This window comes from Babylonia areolata, chromosome 16 (assembly GCF_041734735.1).
Source record: "Babylonia areolata isolate BAREFJ2019XMU chromosome 16, ASM4173473v1, whole genome shotgun sequence".
Taxonomy (NCBI): domain Eukaryota; kingdom Metazoa; phylum Mollusca; class Gastropoda; order Neogastropoda; family Buccinidae; genus Babylonia; species Babylonia areolata.
In genome coordinates, this window is record NC_134891.1 from 12,310,569 (window position 1) to 12,334,018 (window position 23,450).

Genomic DNA, 23,450 nt, shown 5'->3' on the forward strand with positions numbered 1-23,450 from the left:
GGTTCGAAGCCCGATCTCACCCTTTCTCCCAAGTCTGACTGGAAAATCAAACTGAGCATCTAGTCTTTCTGATGAGATGATAAACGAAGTTACCGTACGCAGTACACACTTGGTGCACTGAAAAAGAACCCATGGCAACAAAAAAGTTGTCCTCTAGCAAAATCATGTTAAAAGAAATCCACTCTGATAGGTACACAAATATATAAGCATGCACTCAAGGCCTGACAAGCGCGTTGGCTTATGCTGCTGTCAGGCATCTGCCTAGCAGATGTGGTGTAGCATATATGGATTTGTCCAAACGCAGTGACACCTCCGTGAGAAAGTGAAAGTGAAACTGAAACTTGTGACGACAAGATCACCTGCACGTCGGTCTCCAGACGAATCTTGACCATGTTGTACTCCTCGGCGTCCTGCACTCGCAGGTGCTGCAGCTGCTGCTCGTACTCGTCCACCCTCTTCAGGCGTGCTGACATGTACTCTTCCTCCTTCTCCCCCCGCAGCGCCATTTTCTCCTCCCACCGCTTCTTGTACAGCTCCAGCAGCTCATTCCTCTCCGCCACAAAGGCTCTCTGGACACATGTGGGAAGGCACACCTTTCAGACTGTCATCAGGAACGTGAGAGAAGAGACAACATTCTTTCTTTTCTGTTTGTTTTGTGTTCATGGGCCACAGCTCCCATGTTTGCTTGTATCTGTGTGTGGGCTTTTCTGTGAACAACTATTTTTAAACTCGCCCTACAAGCAGGAACTCTTTGATTTCAGGGTGTATGCCTGCTATGTTTCATAACTTACTGAACGCTGACATGGATTACACAATTTCCAATGTGAGTATTTAACCTTCTTCTCACACAAAGAGAATGAAGACACTAGCAGGTCTGCATGTATGCTGATGTGGGAAACTGAAAATATCTCAACCCTCAACTCATCAGGTCTGATGCTAGGATCAAACCCAGAACCCTCAGGCTGAAAGTCCAATGCTCTAACCACATGGCTATTACACCTGTAAGAAAAGATGAATGCACTGTCTAGTGTGCTGTTTCTTTCTGCCATGACTGCTTTCTTAACCTACAGGGAGGCAGACATTTCAAATCAGTATCAGGGTAATAAGAGAAGAGAAGAATGTACTGCTGAAGAATGTATGCTGTTAAGTGTATGACAACTGTACTTATAAATCTCTCTCTTTCTTGTAGTACTTGTCCATTTTTTTTCTTTCCAGAACCCCATATCTCTCTCTCTCTTCCATTCCCCCCAACCCCCCACACCCTCTTCTGTCTCTCGCAGTCTCTGTGTCCACTGACTGACCTCAATCTCCTCCAGCTCCTCCCTGTGAGCCTTGGTGACGTTGTTGATCTGCTCGTCCATCCTCTCTATCATCAGGTCCACGTCCTCCGCCATCTTCTTCAGGTCCTTGACGTACTGGTCATCCTTCGACTTCAGCTCCTGTACCAGTGGGACTCTCCATGAATGATGGGACACACTGTGAATGATGGTGTAAATGATGGGACACAGCATGGGACACAGCGTGAATGATGAGACACAGCATGAATGATGGGACACACTGTGACTGATGGGAAACAGCGTGAATGATGGGACACTGTGAATGATGGGACACACCCTGAATGATCACCGTGAATGATGGGACACACTGTGACTGATGGGGCACACTGTGAATGATGGGACACACCCTGAATGATGGGACACACTGTGAATGATGGGACACACCCTGAATGATCACCGTGAATGATGGGACACACCCTGAATGATGGGACACACTGTGAATGATGGGACACACCCTGAATGATCACCGTGAATGATGGGACACACCCTAAATGATGGGACACACTGTGAATGATGGGACACACCGTGAATGATGGGACACACCGTGAATGAGTGTCATGGGGCACACTGTGAATGATGGGACACACTGTGAATGATGGGACACACCCTGAATGATCACCGTGATTGATGGGACACACCGTGAATGATGGGACACTGTGAATGATGGGGCACACTGTGAATGATGGGACACACCGTGAATGATGTGACACACTGTGAATGAGTGTCATGGGGCACACTGTGAATGATGGGGCACACTGTGAATGATGGGACACACTGTGATTGATGGGGTACACCATGAATAATGGGACACACCGTGAATGATGGGACACACCGTGAATGATGGGACACACTGTGAATGATGGGACACACCGTGATTGATGGGGCACATCATGAATAATGGGACACACCATGAATGACGGGACACACTGTGAATGATGGGACACACCGTGATTGATGGGGCACACCATGAATGATGGGACACACCGTGAATGATGGGGCACACTGTGATTGATGGGGCACACTGTGAATGAATGATGGGACACAGTGTGAATGATGGGACACACGCTGAATGATGGGACACACGCTGAATGATGGGACACACTGATTGATTGGACACACTATGAGGGACACACTGTGAATGATGGGACACACTGTGAATGGTGGGACACAGCATGAATGATTGGCAAACACTGAATGATGCATGTGCATGCATGAATGTGTGTGTGTGTGTATGTGTGTGTGTGCATGCACACGTGATTGTGTGCATGCGTGCATGTATGTGTGTGTGTCTGTGTGTTTGCATGTGTTTGTGTATGTATGTGACTGTGTGGGGGCACATGTGCATGTGACTGTGTATGTGTGTGTGTGTGTGTGTGTGTGTGTGTGTGTAAGTGCAGGCAAGGACAGTGTCAGACACTCTTGTTCTCTTGAAAAAATTATGGAGAATTTTAAAACACATCTTTTTAATCAGTTCTGCAAATAACACTCTTTCTGTCTCTCTTTGACCTATACTCTGGACTTGCATGTGCATGTTTCTGAGTGTGTGTGCATGTGTATAACTATGTGTGTGTGTATGTGTGTGTGTTTCTATGTGTATGTATGTATGGGTGTGTTTGTGTGGTGTGAAGTGATATCCCTTGGATATCTGATGATTGAACAATCAAACAAACTTCAAAATGCACATCTGCTTTCGTTGTTCCTTACATACCTGCTGGAATTCAGTGATCAGCTTGTTCTTCTCATCATTCATGGAATCACAAGCTCTTTTCTGTTGAAGCAGCATCTGAAAAGGATAAATACTTCCATGAATATTGCCTTACACACACACACACACACACACACACATATACACACTCACACACACTCACACACATACACACGCATGCACACACGCACACACACACACACACACACACACAAAACTCACTTTCTCTGCTTTCTCTTTCTCCCTCTGTTAGATATGCATTTGTACTCTTTCTCACACACACACTCCTACATGCTTATTTACACACACACACACACACATACACACACACACACACACAAAAACAACAAAAAAACCAAACACAAACACACACACACACTGTTTCTCATTTCTCTCTCTCTATCTCTCTCTGTCACACACGCATATACACATTCGCACATAGTATACAAAGACACATTCACTCAGTCACCCGTGTGCACAGGGTACACATCCACCATGCTAGATATTCAACTTAGACCTTAAGGAAACTTGGCTTACCTCATGCAGAGACTGAGGCACTTCTTTCTGTAACGCAGACTCCCATTTTTTGGTGATCTGTGAAACACAGCAAATGGAATGAGAATCCAGTACCTGAATCACATCTCAAGCCCTACAGCTGAACCAAGTGTTCTCAATGAAATATTCTTCACCTCTTCCTGTTTAACCACACAGAACAGTAGTACATGTAGAGTGACCTGTGTTATCTTACAGCCATGCATTCACATTTCACTTTTACAAACATGTTCCTGTAAACTTCTTTTTATCTGATACCAAAAAAAAAAAAAAAAAAAAAAAGAAAGAAAGAAAGGAAAAAAAAAGTACAACCAAAGAAGCCATGTTTTTGGTGCAAATGATAAACACTGGACAGTAGCCTGGTGTGTTCAGATTTCAACAGAAGTAATCATCTCTTTTTTTTCTTTTTTCTTTTTTTGTATCATGCTCAACATTTGACATATGAATTTTAAAACAACAACCAACCCACAGGACATTAAGAAATTAACAGCACAGAAAAGGAGAACAATAACATTCTGTTCCTCCGACTTTGCCAAACACAAGATAGGAAACAAACTAATCTCATGCATGCAGTGTGTTAACCCTTTCAGCCCTTTAAAGTCTTCTGCCTGTGCAGCCTTCCTAGCCTGGCATGTTTTGGCCTGGCTGCATCAACGAGAAGGGTTGCTTCACTTCAGGCACAAATTTATAGCAGCCGCTCAACCAGTAGCTACCGAACTTCACATAATGACTGAAATTTAATTTTGACACAAATTGCTGAAGTCTCAAGATGAGTGATGCAATAGTTTACTTGTAACTTTAAATTATAAACAGAAATAGTAAAATATCAGCTTCTGTCGATGTTGAAGGTTGTGGGCTATCTTCTTGATTGAAATGTTCGCAACTTTGTCTGGTCCAATTGCTAATTTAATCTCCTTCCCTTTCCCGAGAAATATTGGATGAATTATAAGACAAATCGTCATTATATGGGTTGAATTTGCTGCAAGAGTCCATCATAATTTCACTGAACACTTACTGCACAGTAAGCCTTTGACGTTTTACCATACCAATGCGGAAAACCGGATAAAAAAACTCACTAATCGTTCAATTTTCAGAGTGAAACTTTGCGTGCAAGTGAGGAAGGAAGTTGGAGTTACTTCCCTTACATAGCAGTTCAATGCATAATAATGAGCAGATGAACCGGTTTAAATAAATGGGTTTCTTCGCCCGCCTGTCACATGGGCTCAGGTGAAGAATGGCGATCAGCAGCACACGCCTCTCAGGCGGGCACAGGGTTGAATGCGTTAAATCTTCTCATCAACTCCATTCAAAGTTCCCCTCACCAGTCAAAATCAAAGTGCACATAACAAGTTACTGTGAAAAGTAAACAACTTTATCTAACGTCAGATACACTGTCCATCTCTCTATTCACGCAAACACACAAATAAAAAGATCAACATATAGCCTGGAGTACAGCCAATAAAATTAATATGCTTTTGCAGAATATTTCATTGGAGCAGTATAACATCTGTTTAAAACAAAAACAAAAGCCTGCTTACCTCTTCAAATCGTTCTGCACTGGACTTGGCCTCTTGCTCCAGCTTTTCTTTCCTGTGATTAGGAAAAGAGATGGGGGGGAGGTTGAGATGGGTGTGGTGGAGTGGGTGGGGTGGAGGTGTTTAGCATAAACAGAACCTGCATCTACAGAAAAGATTTCTTATTTTGCGTGTGTGTGTGTGCGTGTGTGTGTGTGTGTGCGTGCGTGCAAGCGTGCGCGCGTGTGTGTAAGTGTGCATGCGCATGTGTGAATGTACATGTGCATGTGTGCTTGCACATGTGTGAGTGCGCATGTGTATGCATGTGAGTACATGTGTGTGAGTGTGTGTGTGAGTGTGCATGTGTGTGTGTGTCTTCCATTCTCATCACATATGACGTGAGGAAGAATGAAAAAAACAAACAAAAAAAACATGCGTAATAACATGATAACATACATAAAGGCACACACACACACACACACATGCACTGAGAAAGAGACAAACAGGTACAGACAGACAGACGTAAAGAGAGGCAGAGGGGAAAATTAACATTAGGCAAGAGAAAAAAACGAAAAAGAAAAAGAAAACCACCACCACCACCAACAACAACTGCAGCCAAGACAGAGCAGCGTACCTAATCCTTTTAGCCTCCTCATCCACCCCTCTACGGTTGGCCTCTCGAGCGTCCCCAGCCACCCTGATGTTGGTGACCAGCTCAAAGCCGTCCTTCCGCAGCTTGCTGAGCCGCAGCCGGCTCTCCTCCATCTGCTTCCGGCTCTTGCTGAGCTCCTCCTTGACCTCCTTCTTGTCTGCTGCATCCTCTCCAAGCGCCGCTCTGCGCAGCAACACAGATGTGTGTATGGATAGATATATAGATAAAAATAATGTGTGTGTATATATATAATTCTCTCTCTCTCTCTCTCTCTCTCTCTCTATATATATATATATATATATATACACACACACATATATATATACATAGCTACACTGACAGCGCCACTCATATTTTTGTATTTTTTCTGCATGCAATTTTATTTGTTTTCCTTTCAAAGTGGATTTTTCCACAGAATTATGCCAGGGACAACCTATTTGTTGCCGTGGGTTCTTATATGTGCGCTAAATGCATGCTGCACATGGGAGCTCAGTTTATCGTCTCATCCGAATAACTAGCGTCCAGACCACCACTCAAGGTCTAGTGGAGGGGGAGAAAATACTGGTGACTGCCAGTATGATTTGAACCAGTGCACTCAGATTCTCTTGCTTCCCTGGCAGACGCGTTACCTCTTGGCCAACACTATATAAATATATACTTTTTTTTATTTATTATGTACATCCTTTATTCGTTCTGCTTGTAATTGGTGTATGTATCACATACTTCACCAGTCCTAATTCATCTGAAGTAATAAAGTGAATCTGATTTTGATTCTGTGGCTCAAGCGGCTTACCGTATTTTCGTGTGTACATGCTTTACAGTTTATGAACGTACAAAGGGTGATTTATAAACAGAACAAAACATTCTGACTATCCACATAACATCCTTCACTGCAAAAAAAGTCAACAATTTCAATAAATATTTCATTGCCTACAAACAAAACAAATGAATGTAACTGAATAAAGAATACCAACTATAGAACATAATGCAAGTAACATTCTGCATTCAGATTAATCTGAATGATTTTCAGGAATGTAGGAGAATAATGACTGGTGTTTAACAGACTGCTTAAAAACTTTTTCTATTAGAATTATCCAGATCATGAGTCATACCAAACATAGTGGTATTAGATTTGAAACAAAACAAACAAAAACAAACAATGAAAAAGAGTAATGAAAGCAAGCAAACAAATGACACGTAACAACTGACAAACAAACAAATAAACAGAATTAATCAAATTAAGTTAAATCTCTACAGTTTCTGTTTTCAATCTCACAGTGATATAGGAGAATGTAGATGTGTCTTTAAATACACTTCATGTGGATGTTTTAGAAATGCAGTCTGAATCAGAAGTAAACACACACACACACACACACACACACACACACACACACACACGAAAATAAAATCAAGCATGTATGCACACATTCAACATGGGGATAATGTTAACTCTGGCAAACTGATGTATGTTTGTATATCATTTGACTGAAAGATAATAACATGGAACATTCTGGGTTTTTTATGTTCTTGATAAAGCAACAACAGTAAAAATGAAACCTCTGGGTATATACTGTATAGCACACTAATACATGCACAAATCAATATCTCTCCCACTACCCCTTCATCATGAAGTTCATGTGTGTGTGTGTGTGTGTGTGTGTGTGTGTGTGCACGCGCGCGCGTGTGCACACATCATTGTTACAGTTATATCTAAATGTCCATTCCTTTTTTTTTCTTTCTTTTTCTTTTTTTTGCAAATGTGCATTGAGTTGGATGGGAAATATTTTTAAAATGTACATTGTTATCACTATCATTATCACTAACATTATCATGAAATGTGCAATGATGTTTTCACAAAAGAATGCAAACAATGGCAGAAGTTAAAAAAAGAAAAAGAAGAAAAGAAACAAACAAACACACACACAAAAAGTAAGTAAATCGACTTTGACAGACACACATCATTGTATGCTGTCTTGTTTATGCTCTTTACAAAAATATTGTTGTAGTTCTTGTATACCACCTTTCTACTGCTTTGATGAATCGAATACGTCATCGATTATTTGTGTAGCAGATTCATCCACAAGTTGATGTTGGCTACCCATCCAGAGAAGAAGAAGAAGAAGATCGATCATATCATATTCTTCTTCTTGAAATTGTTATCAAAATGTTTATTATATTTTAGCTAACAGTGAAAGTAATAAATCCAGATATCTAGAAGATGAAAACTATTTCTATATTGGAGATGGGAGCTCATGGCATGTGAACTGGAAGGTACATTACTTAGTGAGCAGTATTCACTACATGGCTACTAAAGTAAGCACCAGCAGTTGAAAAGTAGAGATGCAGATGAAGATATAAACGCTTAACACCATTCGCATGTTGAAAGTAAATTTTAAACAACAAACCTCTTGGCTGCATCTATTCGACGGGTTATTCTTGCCCGTCTCGCAGCGATCCTTTCCTCTGGATCATTTGAATCTACAGAAGGTCCTACTTCTTCCTCTTCGCTGCTGGAACTCATGATTAATTCCGTTCCAGAACTGCTTCCACCTTTCGTCTATTTTTGTGTTGCTATGCTGCGGAGCGCCATTCATCACGTGACCTGCGAGAACACCACCGTTAGGTCAACGGTTCAGTGTCTTTCAGAGTAGAAGTTTCAAGCTTTTCTTCGTTTGAGCAGAATAACAGAAACACTCGAACATGAAACTTAAAACAGATACGTGTAACAGAACAATCTTCCGATTGGAATTTCACGACAATGACCGGAAGTTGTAAGCAGGGCTGAAAGACAACTTCCTTCAAAGATCGGAACCACGATGGCGGTACGTGAGGGTGTTTGGTCTGTACAGTAAAAATCGATGCACATCGCCTAAGAGAATAAGTTGATTGCAAAAATTATAATTCGATTAATTTGTTAGTTTACACATATGTCACATTTATTGTTAAGGTCTGATTTACTTTTTAAAATATGATGACAGACTCACGTGGAGTCGGCACTAAAGAGTTGCCACATCTGTTTTGGGGCACAGTCAAGAAGTGGACTTGTTACATTTTGGCTAAATCGACGTGGATTCTGAGTGTATCCGCTTCAGCCACATACTTGGGGAGTATAAACGTACTTCGATTGCACCATCTCACTTGTATCCCCAGTGATTGCCCCATCGACTGATAGTTGTCAACGAGAATCGGCTCTCCAAAAGGGAAATGGACTCGTGTGGACTTGATGACACTGTCTTCCCATCAGAGAATGAACTCTATACAAGGCAAGCTTTAAACACTCATTCCATCTTTAAGAATATTTCTGACAACATCTCTCGTTGAATTATCGTTCACTCAGTACATTTCGTCAGCGACCAAGACAATTTTGCTCATCTGAGTAAAATAAAAACACCATGCATTCCAGTTCGTTTCCTTTTGCAGTTCCTCGAGTCAGAATTTCGCGTCTGTGTGAAGTCCACATCAGTCTTTTATTCTGCCCCCAAATCGCATGCCATTCATTAATTTTTCAAGTGGGAGAGATTCACTGAAAGTGAACCAGGGAAGGGTATGAAAACAAGGTCACAGAGTTAAGGTGGGAGATAGTTATTCAGAGGTCACGAAGAGTTAAGGTGGGAGATAGTTATTCAGAGGAAGCAATGGTCCTTAGTGGAATTCCACAGGGTAGTATCTTAGGACCCATACTTTTTACATTATTCATAAATGACTTGCCTCAGACAGTATCAAGTGTATGTAAAATTTTTGCAGACGACACTAAACTTTACTGTTCACCAAGTTCACAACACATAATGCAAAATGACATTGACTCCTTGACAGAATGGTCTGAAAAATGGAACTTATACTTTAATGCTTCCAAATGCAAAGTATTACACATTGGTCGAACAAACCCAAAACATAACTATGTAATGAAAAACGACGATGAAATAACCAATATTGTGAAATGTGAAGAGGAGAAAGACTTAGGGGTGACGTTTGATAAAGACTTACTGTTTGACAGACATATTAACCAAGTTGTTAACAAGGCAAATCAAAGGCTGGGTATTATTAAACGTACTTTTTCGTTTATTGATAAGGATATTTTTCTCCGACTTTATAAAGCTCTTGTAAGACCTCTCTTGGAGTATGGTCTCCCTGCCTGGTGTCCTAGACTAATACGTCAATCAATTACTATTGAAAGAGTGCAAAGACGTGCTACCAAACTGGTGCATGAAATTAAGGATTTGTCTTACGAAGAAAGACTGAAATTCCTAAAATTACCCTCAATGAAAGCAAGACGAAAAAGAGGAGATTTGATTCAAGCCTATAAGATCTGTAATGGTATAGACGATATTAAAAAAGATCACTTCTTTGATTCACCGCCAGATACTAATATGGAAACAAGAAACAGTGTTGATAAAATTTATAAACAGAGACATAACAATAACACAAGGAAATTTGCTTTCAGTTATAGGGTTACTAACGACTGGAATAAACTAACCACTAACATCAAGTATGCTTCCAATACCAACAACTTCAAGAACCTTATCGATAATCACAAGATTTTAAAAGACATTTGGTTTGACTTTGATGGTCCAAGATAATTGTAACTGGGTCTACTTAGACTGAGACAAGACAGATAACGACATAGCATAAAGAAGCCCGTGAGGCCTTGTGCTAATCAAATGAGATGGGGCGTAAAAAGCCGTGAGGCTACGATGATCAACATCAGCCCCTAACCTGAACCTGAACCTGAACCTGGGTGCTTTCTTTCTTACATTTGGTGACAGTGGTGCTGAAGAAGTAACATTTCAAGTTTTATAGGTTTACATTTAGGTTTGGGATGGAAATGAATGGTGAGTACCCAATGGCAGCCGTCAGTCGGCTTTTCCCAGTTAGGTAGCCTGTTGTGCAAATGACCCCATGTTTGTAAAGCGCTTTGAGCTTGGTCTCCGACCAAGGATAGGCCCTATATGAATTTCCATATCATTCATTCATGAAATGGCATAGTTGTTAATTTTTCATTATCATATTCCAGCATTGACCAGGTCTGAGAGAGACAGAATCCTTGTGCAGCATTGCCAAAAACAGATGTTTCTATGTTACTCTGTGTGGTCATTTTCTTCCTGTTTGAGACCATACATGATGTTGCATACGCCTAACTATGGGAGGGAACTTGCCACAGGCTGAAAATTCCAACCTTTTCTATGGTAGTTGATTCCCTTTTAACATTTCCAGCAGTAAAACAGTCCTCAAGATCTAACAAGTACCTGTTCAAACCATGCCAGTAGTCTTGAATCTTTGACACTTGGAACATTTTTCTCCTGGCTGGTGACTGGTTTGCTTTGTTCTGCCTGTCATGTTTTCATATTAGTTTGCATACAAGGCCCAAGCCGAGCGAGCTGGGTTAAGCTGCCGGTAAGGCATCTGTTTAACAAATATGGTGTAGCATATACAAATATTTGTCTGAACATAGTAATGCCTCTTTGAATAACTAAACTCAGTTGTATTATAGAGGTATTTTTTAAATCTCTGTTACCGTTCCCTTCATGGTCAGTCTCCTGCATACATTTCTGATCTCTTGACCCAGTATGTGCCATCCAGATCATTGCAGTCTTCAAATGCCGGTCACCTCGCCATGCCCCGATTCCGTCTAGAGAAATATGGCAGACATTCTTTTTCATTTGTTGGTCCTTCAACTTATAACGCACTCTCCCAGACGTTTAGAAAGGCTCCCAGTCCCACATTGTCATCCTTTAAGGCTGGGCTTAAGACCCACCTTTACAAACTCCATCTGACTGAATAAGTTAACACCAGGTGTAACCTACGCCATAGGTTTTAAATGCTGAAACCTTTTAATGTTTTATGTATATATATATATATATATATATGTGCATACTTTTTTGTTGATAAGTGTAGGTATATACACTTGTGTGTGGATGAGCATAGTTTTGTGGATAAGTGTGTAAATATTCTTGCCTTCTTAAGAAATTGTAATGGCGCTTAGAGCTCTCCAAGGGAATAAGCGTCTTAAAATGCATTTTATTATTATTATTATTATGAATATTAATCTGAGTGTTTATAGTGTGTATCAGATGGTAGGTTTTTATGTATAAGTGTATTTTGTTTAATTAATCTGGTGCATTATATATAGAGATAATTTACAGACTACGTTTGGACACTTGTTTCAAACTTTTCAGGATGACAAGAGCAAGAGAGCAAAGAACCTTATGCGTGAGCTGCGCATTCGCAAACTGTGCCTGAACATCTGTGTTGGGGAATCGGGGGACAGACTGACCAGGGCAGCCAAAGTATTGGAGCAGCTGACAGGGCAGCAGCCTGTTTACTCCAAAGGTGATACACCTTTCACACTTGTACTTTACTGATACATAGCATGATCCCAAAATTCAGTGTTCAGATGAAAAAAACTAGGGAGTTCAGTCTTTAGAAATTATAGTTACTTGTACCAGACCTGCCTAGCACAATGATTCGTCTGTAGTTTCTATGGTTCAAGCCCTCAGACTACAGCACTATGGTTGAGTTAAAAAAAAAACTATGAATTTTCTTACCGCGAAACCTAACACGCACACACACAGAGACTGACAGAGCAAGTGACAAAAAGAGCCACACACATTTATCACTGAAGAATTTGTCACTGAAGATAAACTTTAGTAGCATTTGACATCAATGCCTTTTTTTTTGTTGTTGTTGCATATTACTGTGATTATGTCAGTCGATGATGCGGCTACACTTCATGGCTGCTGTTAGTATACGTCATTTAGGTCAGGGATATATAACTGAAGTTCCAGAGATTCATCAGCTTTACCTGTATATAGTATTAGTATTATGTTTCGTTGAAATGCAGCCTCTATCATTTGGATGTCAGTACATTTCACTATCGCCATCGTTTTTCATCACACACACATGCAAGCACAGAGTGACAGACACCACACATACACATATAGACATACAGACATGCACACATGTTACCATTGCTCAAATACATACACAGACGCATGCGCGCATACACATGCATGCAAGTGTACACACACCACCCACACACATATGTGCATACACACACACATACACTCACACACACACTTTGTTGCAAACAGCTAGACTTAATCGGCCTAGATGCACCGACATGACTGCAGTTATATTTAGATCTGGATCTAAAGATTAATTCCCCATTTCATGCAATATGTTTTTTTTCAAATGCATGTGCGGCCCCCACCTCTAATTTGGATGGTGGTACATTTCATTGTTGTCTTCATGGAGTTGAATGGAAAATATACACATGTGCGTGCAGACACACACAGACTGTCCCTCTCTCTCTCTCACTTTTTCCCCCCCCTCCCCTCCCTTACACACACACAGACACACAGTTGCATTGAAAAGAGTATGCATGCATGCACACATGTGCACACATTCTCTCTCTCATACACACATGCGCACACACAGAGTGTTCTATGGAAAGCAAGGCATACACACTGTTTCTCCCCATCCTTGCCTCTTATTCACCACACACAGAGGGTTGAACTGCACGAGAATGTGCGTGTGCACGCACGCGCGCGCACACACACACACACATGCTTGCATTGAAAACAGTACTCATGTATGCAGTGATGCACACATAAATATTCTCTCTCTGTCTCTGTGGATGTAACACATGACCAATTCAGTAAAAGAGGGCTTTGCCTTTACCCCACCAGGGACATCAAATGCGGTCCCCAATATCCCCTCACCTGTTTTTAGCAAATTCCTCAGTTTTAGAATATTATCTCTGCATACAGATAGACTCAGAGTAAGAGAGAGAGAAAGGGAAAGCTATGTCATGAATAAAAATTAGAATAAATGATGGTTATTTTCAATGTCAACCAAAGGCCCATTTTGTGTTGGTGAGTTAGCCGCATGATTGTGCTATTCTTTTTGTTTTTAGAGATTAGCATCTCTGCATGTGTTTACTGAAAGCTTCACTTGTGTATGACAATTTGCCCTAAATCATGTTTTGGTTAGTACAAGGGAGAACAGCATATTTGTGGAAATGCCACCACGTTCATACTTCTGAAAACCACCATATAACTACTAAAAAATGGGGTTCTACTAGTACTGAGAGGTATTTGGAGGCCTGGGTGGGTCTGATGTATTAACAGACTTGTTTTTACAATAAATACATATATATATATGTATTTATGGGTCATTGTCAAAATGTGTTTCACTCAGAGCATGACCTGACCATCACATTTGGCTAGACCTTGATAAAGACTAAGTAAATAAAAGCAAACATTGTCTTTGGTCTCTTTAAATACATTTCATCATGCAGGTGCTGTGTTGTTTAGTTTTTGTCACTGATTGTTAATTATAAGTGTACATAATGTTTCAGCCCGTTACACAGTGCGTTCATTTGGAATCCGCAGAAATGAAAAGATTGCTGTTCACTGCACTGTGCGAGGGCCAAAGGCAGAAGAGATTCTGGAGCGGGGGCTGAAGGTAAAGTCTGGCTGGCTGGATCTTCCAACACATCTGCTCATTGCACAATTCATAGTCTATCAGTGTCTTGATATGAAACTGCTTCATACAATAACATAGGCTGATCTTTTCTTCCTATAATTGTAAAGAGGTGCTGTTACTGTCATATTACACTGTTACGTGTTAAAAATTTGTTATTAGTATCTGTAATAAAGTATGTGATCAGTAACTAGGAATCTCTGATAATAAAATAAATGGATATGGGTTGTCTGACTTTATGTGTGTTTTGTGTCAGTATGTGTGCCCATGATAAAACTGAATTTTGCCATTTTCTTGGTAACAACTTCTGTGGTACCAAACTGACCAGACATAGATTTTGTTATGGCATTTCCAGACATTCCTATTTGAGAATGACCACCTAACACTAACAAAGTCTGCAGATTGAATCATGACCATCTTTCTTGCTACATGACTTTCCTTTATCATCCGATGTGTTTTCCCTTTCCATGTCTAAAATTCTGTTTTGACACCACCAGGTATTCATAACGCGCCTCTTTTTACAGGTGCGGGAGTACGAGTTGCGCAAGAACAACTTTTCCGATACTGGCAATTTTGGCTTTGGTATCCAGGAACACATTGATCTGGGCATCAAGTATGATCCCAGTATCGGCATTTATGGCATGGACTTCTATGTTGTGCTCTGCAGGCCTGGTAAGTTATAACACATTAGTTGGATTATCTTCAGAAAAATTGCATTTCATGTTGTTCTCTACATGGCTCGATTTGATTATTTATAGGAGTGTGTGGGTGATATTAGAGTGCACATTGGCACGGACTGTCATCTGACATGATGACCAGCCTGACTTAACTTTGTGCAACAAAAAACTGTCACTGTCGCAACACTGGGCCAGCGTCCTCTGCTGGGGCTGGTTACTTCTATGTGGTACATTCTTTCTTATGATTTTTTAATGGCATGTAGTGATTGAAGAAGAGGGTGAGTGATGATTAACATTAGAGTGCACATTGGCACGGACTGTCATCACTCATGATGACCAGCCTGACTTGACTTTGTGCCACAAAAAAACTCACTGTCGCAACACTGGGCTAGCGTCCTATGCTGGTGCTGGTTACTTCAATGTGATACATACTTTTTCTTATCATATAATTGCTGTTGGGATTTTACTTACATGATTTGCCAGGTTTGTCACACATTGAAAGTCCTCTTGACTGGACAGAAAAATGTTTGAAGGACTTGTCCAGTACTATCATTCTAAGGAGGAAGTTAGCAGAATGGTAAAGACTGTATGGTATCCGTGAGGGTCAGATATGATTCCAGGTCTTGCCCTTTCTTCAAGGTTTGACTGGAAAAATTTTGAGTGTCTAGTCATTTGGATAAGATAATGAACTGAGATTCCATGTGCAGCAGACACTTGGTGCTCTGAAAAAGAACCCATGGCAACAGAAAGGTTGTCTTCTGGCAGAATTCTGAAGAAATCCACTCTGATAGGTACACTGATATATTTTTTTTTTTTAATGAAATTTTGAAGAAGAAATCCACTCTGTTGGGTACACTAATGATATTTTATGAATGCATTCAGGGCTTCACAAAGCATGTTAGGTTATGCTGCTTGTCAGGCATTTGCCTAGCAGATGTCGTGTAGCATATATGGATTTGTCTAAACGCAGTGACGCCCCGGTGTGAAACTGAAACTGAAGTATCGTTCTGTTGACGTGTCAGGGTAATGGATAAACTGCAAGCAAAGTGACACAATATTGTCATTCTGGATTTATGATATTACTATTAGTGTGTAAGTATCTGATCCAGTGTTCTTTCATTTGTCCTCTGTCATCTTCTGTAGTGTCCATTTTGACTTGAAAGTTGTGCCATCAAAATACTGTTGCAACACAGGCTCCATCTTTTATAAAGGTGCTGATTACTTTCATGAAAGATAGAGAATTCTTAGATTTGAATTAATGGTAATACTGTGTGCTGTATATCAGATCTGTCTAGTTTTTTGTTGTTGTGTTGTTTTTGTTATTTTCTGTTAATATGAATGTTGTGTTTTTATGCTTAGAGAAAGTAAGAGGGAGGTATGTTTGGCATCAGAGTGCACATTGGCACTTACTGTCATCACTCATGACCAGCGCCCAATGCTGGGCTGGTTGTTTCTATGTGATACACCTTGACTTCTTTTCATGACATGTTAGCATGGAAAAGGGGTATGGGTGATAATATTAGAGTGCACATTGGCACGGACTGTCATCTCTCATGATGACCAGCCTGACTTAACTTTGTGCCACAGAAACTGTCACTGTCGCAACACTGGGCCAGCGTCCTGTGCTGGGGCTGGTTACTTCTATGTGGTACATTCTGACTTTGGGAGTTGCTTTTCTGCAGTGAACATCCAGACATGTTTGCCAACATTTATTTTGGTTGTAATGATTGACTGAAACACAGTGAATCTCCCTTGTGTCGGACCAAGATTTTGTTAGAGTTAACTTTTCTCCCAAAACGAGCGATTTTCTTTCACAGACATTCTTCAGAGAAAAGTATATGTATTGAATCATACATTTGTTTTTAACTGTTATTCATAGGACAATATATAGAAGAAGTATATGTATGTGAATCATACATTTGTTTTTAACTATTATTGATAGGACAATATATAATATTGCAGCAATTTATTTGAGATTAGAAATGCTCTTTTTTTTTCTTTCTTTTTTGTTTGTTTTTGTGTTTTGTCACCAGATAAGCTTGTCTTTTATCCATGAATATGGGATAATAGTTTTGTTGAAGTTACTGGAAGTGAGTATGACAACTGCTGTGGATTTCTTCCCCAGCTGTACTCGTTTCATTGTCACTACGCTATGCATCTTAAACCCCCCAGACATTACCTGGTTTTCTTCTGTCATGGTCTCAGTGCCAGTAGGGAAACTTTGAATTTGTTTTGTTCCTTTGGAAATGTTTTGTTTTAAGCCTTTCACTTCTGACTGTGCATATATCTGCAGTTTAAGGGTGATTACATTATCAGCAATCCAGCCACTCATTTGAATATGCTTACTTCCTTGCAAATGGCGAATGCCTTGATGTGCGTTGGAAGCAATGTCTCATCCTGTCAACATTGAATTCATTTCTATTCTCCTTTCATTTGCTTTGAAGAAAGAATATTGTTTTACAGACTTCTGAGCATGGTTTTAATTTTTGTGTTTTTATTGTTTTGTTTTTTTGTTTGTTTTTTTTGGTGGGGTGGAGATTAGATGTTGGTGATTATTTTGCAAAAATCAGAGTTCTGGAATTGAAAGGGCTAAAGTATGAGTTTGTACAGTTCATGACATTTGTAGATTGGGATGAGGACATTTTGGAGTTTAATTTTATGTGTAATAGTTAGATGGTGATTTTTTTAAAATTTTAATTGAAATACCTGAAAATGATATTGATAGCACATTGGCACGGACTGTCATCACTCATGATGACCAGCCTGACTTAACTTTGTGCCACAGAAATTGTCACTGTCGCAACACTGGGCCAGCGTCCTGTGCTGGGGCTGGTTACTTCTATGTGGTACATTCTTCCTTATAATTTTGGTTAACTCACTCAGTATGGCCAGTCCTCTCTTCTCCTCTACACAGACCCCTCGGATGTCCAGTGGGTGTCTGAATGACCCAACCTTTAGCTTCCGTCGTCAGAATTGTGGTATTCTTTGTCAACATTCACCTTTTCAGTATAAGAGCCTTCCGCTTGCAATATTTTGACGATGGTAATTGGGGTCAAACGCTGTTAAAGTCGTCTCTTTTGCCGTTCGTATGGAGAGAGTTAATGGCATGTTGTGGTTGAAGAAGATGAGGGTTAGTGATGATCACCTTGAGAGTGCACATTGGCACGGACTGTCATCTGTCTTGATGACCAGCCTGACTTGACTTTGTGCCACAGAAACTGTCACTGTCGCAACACTGGGCCAGCGTCCTGTGCTGGGGCTGGTTACTTCTATGTGGTACATGCACAATAACAACATCTCAGAGACAGAATTTGCAACAGCTTCAGTGCCTGTCAAAACTTCATTCAGTTCTGTGCTCAGCATGGTGGAAGATGTGAAAATAGCTGAAGTAGATGCACGTTTTGGTCATGTTAAGTCCCTTCCCTCCTTTTCTTTATTCTGGTTCAGTAGACTGATAAGAAGTTGATAGCTGACTACTTGTGCAATAGAGTTGATGACTGACTACTAGTGCAACAGATGTTGCAAGAGATATTATATTTTTAACTAGCAGTGGGTATTTTCTTCCTGTGAGTGTGGAATTTTATAATCCTTTTTTTTTTTTTTTTTTTTTTTTTAAAGTGTTCCTTTTCATAACTTAAGACATCTTTCTAGGAGCGTGCTTGGGACTCCGATTCTTTCTAATGTTGGACCACTTTGTGCTTCTGTATGAATGTGGGTATGACTGCAGTGAAGGGCATGTTATTTGAGGAAAGGATGCTTTTTGGAAATAGTTGGTTTCCAAAAATCATTTAAAGTGCATGGGAGAGAGAAAGAAATACAAACTTGGATTTTGAATAATCATATTTAAAATAGTACAGTGGTAATGCATTGTTGATCTGTTGGTAAAATTTTTTTGTAAATTTGGTGCACATTGGCACGGACTGTCATCACTCATGATGACCAGCCTGACTTAACTTTGTGCCACAGAAATTGTCACTGTCGCAACACTGGGCCAGCGTCCTGTGCTGGGGCTGGTTACTTCTATGTTGTACATTCTTCCTTATAATTTTGTTTAATGGCATGTTGTGATTGAAGATGAGGGTGAGTGATGATCACCTTTAGAGTGCACATTGGCACGGACTGTCATCACTCATGATGACCAGCCTGACTTAACTTTGTGCCACAGAAACTGTCACTGTCGCAACACTGGGCTAGCGTCCTGTGCTGGGGCTGGTTACTTCTATGTGGTACATGCACAATAACAACATCTCAGAGACAGAGTTTGCAATAGCTTCAGTGCCTGTCAAAACTCCGTTCAGTTCTGTGCGCAGCATGGTGGAAGATGTGAAAATAGCTGAAGTAGATGCACGTTTTGGTCATGTTAAGTCCCTTCTTTTGTTTATACTGGATCAGTAGACTGATAAGGAGTTGATGGCTGACTACTTGTGCAGCAGATGTTGCAAGAGATATATTTGTAACAAGCAGTGGACATTGTCTTCCTGTGAGTTTGGTATTTTATAATCCTTTTTTAAATTTTTTATTGACTTTCCATAAGACTTCTAGGAGGGTGCTTGGGACTCCTGTTTCATTTAAATGTTGGACCACTTTGTGCTCCTGTATGAATGCGGGTATGACTGCAGTGAAGGGCATGTTATTTGAGGAAAGGATGCTTTTTGGAAATAGTTGGTTTTTAAAAATCTTTACTGTGCATGGGAGAGAGAAAGAAATACAAACTTGGATTTTGAATAATCATATTCAAAGTAGTACAGTGATAATGCCTTGTTGATCTGTTGGTAAAACATTTTTCTAAATTTGTTGCACATTGGCACGGACTGTCATCACTCATGATGACCAGCCTGACTTAACTTTGTGCCACAGAAATTGTCACTGTCGCAACACTGGGCCAGCGTCCTGTGCTGGGGCTGGTTACTTCTATGTGGTACATTCTTTCTTATGATTTTGTTTAATGGCATGTTGTGGTTGAAGAAGATGAGGGTTAGTGATGATCACCTTTAGGGTGCACATTGGCACGGACTGTCATCTGTCTTGATGACCAGCCTGACTTGACTTTGTGCCACAGAAACTGTCACTGTCGCAACACTGGGCCAGCGTCCTGTGCTGGGGCTGGTTACTTCTATGTGGTACATGCATACTAATGTGCAGACTGAATTTGTTTGCATGTTTGTTTTGCTCCTCCCCTCCCAAAGGCATATTCAACTTGTAGGACTCTTACGTTTCAGGCTTCAACATCAGCCAGCGACGAAGGAAGAAGAGCAGCATTGGTGCCCCGCATCGCATTTCCAAGGAAGAAGCCACCAAATGGTTCCAGAGCAAGGTATGTATGGAGCAGTGCCTGTCTTCCCATTCTAACACATTTATGATGACCTCATTGCTCTTTCCCTTTTCCCCCTTTCTCCAGGCCATTGCTGCTTCTTTCTTCTGCCTCCAGGACACATTCCCCTCTGTCTTTTCCTTCTCTTTGTCCCCCTCACGCATGCAGGCCCACAAAATGAATATATGTTGATTATTATCGCTCTTGGTCATAGTTTCAGCCTGCAATTTCTTTCCCTCCCTGACTGCCTCAGACTGTATCTTTCACGTCCCTGACTGCCTCAGACTATCTTTCACGTCCCTGACTGCCTCAGACTATATCTTTCACGTCCCTGACTGCCTCAGACTATCTTTCACGTCCCTGACTGCCTCAGACTATATCTTTTACGTCCCTGACTGCCTCAGACTGTATCTTTCACGTCCCTGACTGCCTCAGACTATATCTTTCACATCCCTGACTGCCTCAGACTGTATCTTTCACGTCCCTGACTGCCTCAGACTGTATCTTTCACGTCCCTGACTGCCTCAGACTATCTTTCACGTCCCTGACTGCCTCAGACTGTATCTTTCACGTCCCTGACTGCCTCAGACTGTATCTTTCACATCCCTGACTGACTGCCTCAGACTGTATCTTTCACATCCCTGACTGACTGCCTCAGACTGTATCTTTCACATCCCTGACTGCCTCAGACTATCTTTCACGTCCCTGACTGCCTCAGACTATATCTTTCACGTCCCTGACTGCCTCAGACTGTATCTTTCACGTCCCTGACTGCCTCAGACTGTGTCTTACATGTCCCTGACTGCCTCAGACTATATCTTTCACGTCCCTGACTGCCTCAGACTATATCTTTCACGTCCCTGACTGCCTCAGACTATATCTTTCACGTCCCTGACTGCCTCAGACTATCTTACATGTCCCTGACTGCCTCAGACTGTATCTTTCACGTCCCTGACTGCCTCAGACTATCTTTCACGTCCCTGACTGCCTCAGACTAAACCTTTCATGTCCCTGACTGCCTCAGACTGTATATTTCATGTTGACATTTCTTTCTGCATATGTAGGCTGTGGATTATGTTCACATGCATGTATAAGTAGGCCTTCACGTGTATGACATTTGTAACCATGCTGTGAAGGCAGTTGTACTCAGTTAAAGGTGATTTTAGACCCTGATGTCTTGAATGTTTCACTTGAATTATTGTGTGTAGATCCGTTTCACTCATTTTTGCTGATTAAAAAGAGGAAAGAAAAATATGTTTACATTGTTGGTATTTTCTGTGGTTTTTTGTTGTTTTTCTTTCTTCCTTTTTTTCTTTCTTTCTTTTTTTTATAAATTTTTTATTTTTTTATGATTCAAGGCCTGTTGAGTGCTGACAGCAAAACCCTGACTGATGCAGTTCAGCATAATACAACATGTAGCCTTGACAGTGTAGTTTTGTAAAGGGGAATGTAACAAATGTATGGTGACATTTTGTTGTTGTTGTTGAATAATAATGAATTTATTGATCAGTTGATCAGTTTAAATCTTTTTTTTTTCCCCATGACAATGCTGTTTCTTTTTGTCATTGTTTTTATTCTTTACTGTAAATATGTATATTTGTAAATGTTTTTAGTTGCAAAAAAAAAAAAATTTTCAAAATGATGACTTTTTTCTGTTTCAGTATGATGGTATCATTTTGCCTGGGAAATGAGATCTGTTGGTGCTGCAAGATTGTATTTAAGTGTGTGAATATGTTGCAATAAAATTTATAGAGCAGTTACATTTCCGTGTATCTCTGTGGTTGCTTGCGACTAACTGTGTGTGGGAAATGGATGGAAAGTATCATTTGATGAGAGAAACTAGGAACACTACTGAAATCAGGATTTGGCTTTAAACATGGTCGTTGAGTTGAAAAATGCAAGTTCTCAATAGATGAATAGAGGAAAAAGTCACGTTACATCTATTCAAATATGAATATTTAACCAGTGCAGTATGGATAAAATGTATAAACATTGTTGGCATAGGTTCTATGATTCTGGATAGAAAAAGAAGAAATCTCACAACACAGAATCAAAAGTTGTATTTTGATGGATTTCACACCCTCCTCAGCATAAACAGTTCACGACCATACCATTTGTGCTGATGAAGATGGTGTGAAACACTGAAAGATACAAATGACTTCAACTTTTGATTCTGAGTTGTGAAATTTCCATTACTTATGTATAAAACTCCACATCTGTGACTGAGACTGGCTGGATTATATTGCATGTGCAGCTTGAGCATACAGTTAAATGTTTGTGAGCAGCTGTTGAACTCATTCAACCCCAAGAAGTTTACAGCCTGGGCAGGCTTCTCTGACATATTTGATACAGAAAAAATGCATAAAATATACTGAAATCGACCAATTTTCCCTCCAAATTAACACGTGTGAACACAGCTGGAAATACTGTAGAAGTTTGTTCCCTTTGCTTTCGTTTTATGCATACATGGAAACCCTTTTAATGAAACAAAATTTTGACCTCCAAGAAGTGTCCGGGTGAAGGGTTCAGTGTCTTAACCAAAAAAGAAAGTGTAAATCATGTGCAATATAAACAAAGTCCTTTGTAATGCAGACATTTCCACTTAATAATTTTCTCTGAACAAAATGGAAACTTCCCACGAAGCTTTGAAAGTTTTATAAATCTAGTTCTGAGCAGTCATTTTTGCAACAGACATGGAAAAAGTCTGTCCAAAAATATGGGAATTGTTTTTCGCTTTCAGTTGCCCACCCATTCAGTTTTAACATGCTTTGTACTCTTTCCATGTTGGTAAGAACTGAAATAAGTTTTGATTCTGGAGGTGTTTGTGTGACTGATTACTAACAACTGCTGGTTTCTATGAAGCTCAGATCAGTGAAGAACTGGCCATTCTGAAGTAACCCTCCATCAACACTTATCAGCCAGCTAACAAACATTCAATCTCAACACCTTTCCAGAATTAAAAATCGGTATTGATCGTTGTGCCAACATACCATTGCTTGCCATATCCAAGATTGGTTGGCTGTTCATAAACTAACTATATTATGCACCATACTGGATGTAGCACAAGTTAAATTCTCTGACAAAGATCACTGCAGCACAAGTTGTTCTGTGACAAAGATTACTGCAGCACAAAGTAATGTTCTCTGACAAAGATCACTGCAGCACAAGTTATGGCCTCTGACAAAGATCACTGCAGCACAAGTTATGGCCTCTGGCAAAGA

At 40.4% G+C, this 23,450-nt stretch overlaps 2 protein-coding genes across 3 annotated transcripts in view; one reads left to right on the top strand and one right to left on the bottom strand.

Moving 5' to 3' along the window:
• LOC143291159 (dynein regulatory complex protein 1-like) overlaps positions 1-8,431 on the bottom strand; it is a 30,016-nt gene extending 21,585 nt beyond the window's left edge. Inside the window, exons 1-7 of the mRNA XM_076600848.1 lie at positions 8,166-8,431; positions 5,743-5,943; positions 5,133-5,184; positions 3,580-3,636; positions 3,046-3,120; positions 1,302-1,439; positions 360-569 (exon numbers count right to left, since the gene is read on the bottom strand). Coding sequence (XP_076456963.1) covers positions 360-569; positions 1,302-1,439; positions 3,046-3,120; positions 3,580-3,636; positions 5,133-5,184; positions 5,743-5,943; positions 8,166-8,281 — 849 coding nt within the window. The 5' untranslated portion in view covers positions 8,282-8,431. The remainder of the gene's footprint in view (positions 1-359; positions 570-1,301; positions 1,440-3,045; positions 3,121-3,579; positions 3,637-5,132; positions 5,185-5,742; positions 5,944-8,165) is intronic.
• Positions 8,432-8,448: 17 nt separating this feature from the next.
• Positions 8,449-21,989, top strand: LOC143291158 (large ribosomal subunit protein uL5). Of its 2 annotated transcripts, none has more exons than XM_076600846.1 (6): positions 8,449-8,582; positions 11,934-12,087; positions 14,117-14,223; positions 14,766-14,913; positions 20,138-20,232; positions 21,891-21,989. In XM_076600846.1, the coding sequence occupies exons 1-6, from the start codon at positions 8,577-8,579 to the stop codon at positions 21,918-21,920; spliced, it is 540 nt and encodes a 179-aa protein (XP_076456961.1). In that variant the 5' UTR covers positions 8,449-8,576; the 3' UTR covers positions 21,921-21,989. The 2 variants fall into 2 exon arrangements, with proteins under 2 accessions (XP_076456961.1, XP_076456962.1); XM_076600847.1 differs by lacking the exon at positions 8,449-8,582 and adding an exon at positions 8,652-9,023.
• Positions 21,990-23,450: the final 1,461 nt, after the last annotated feature.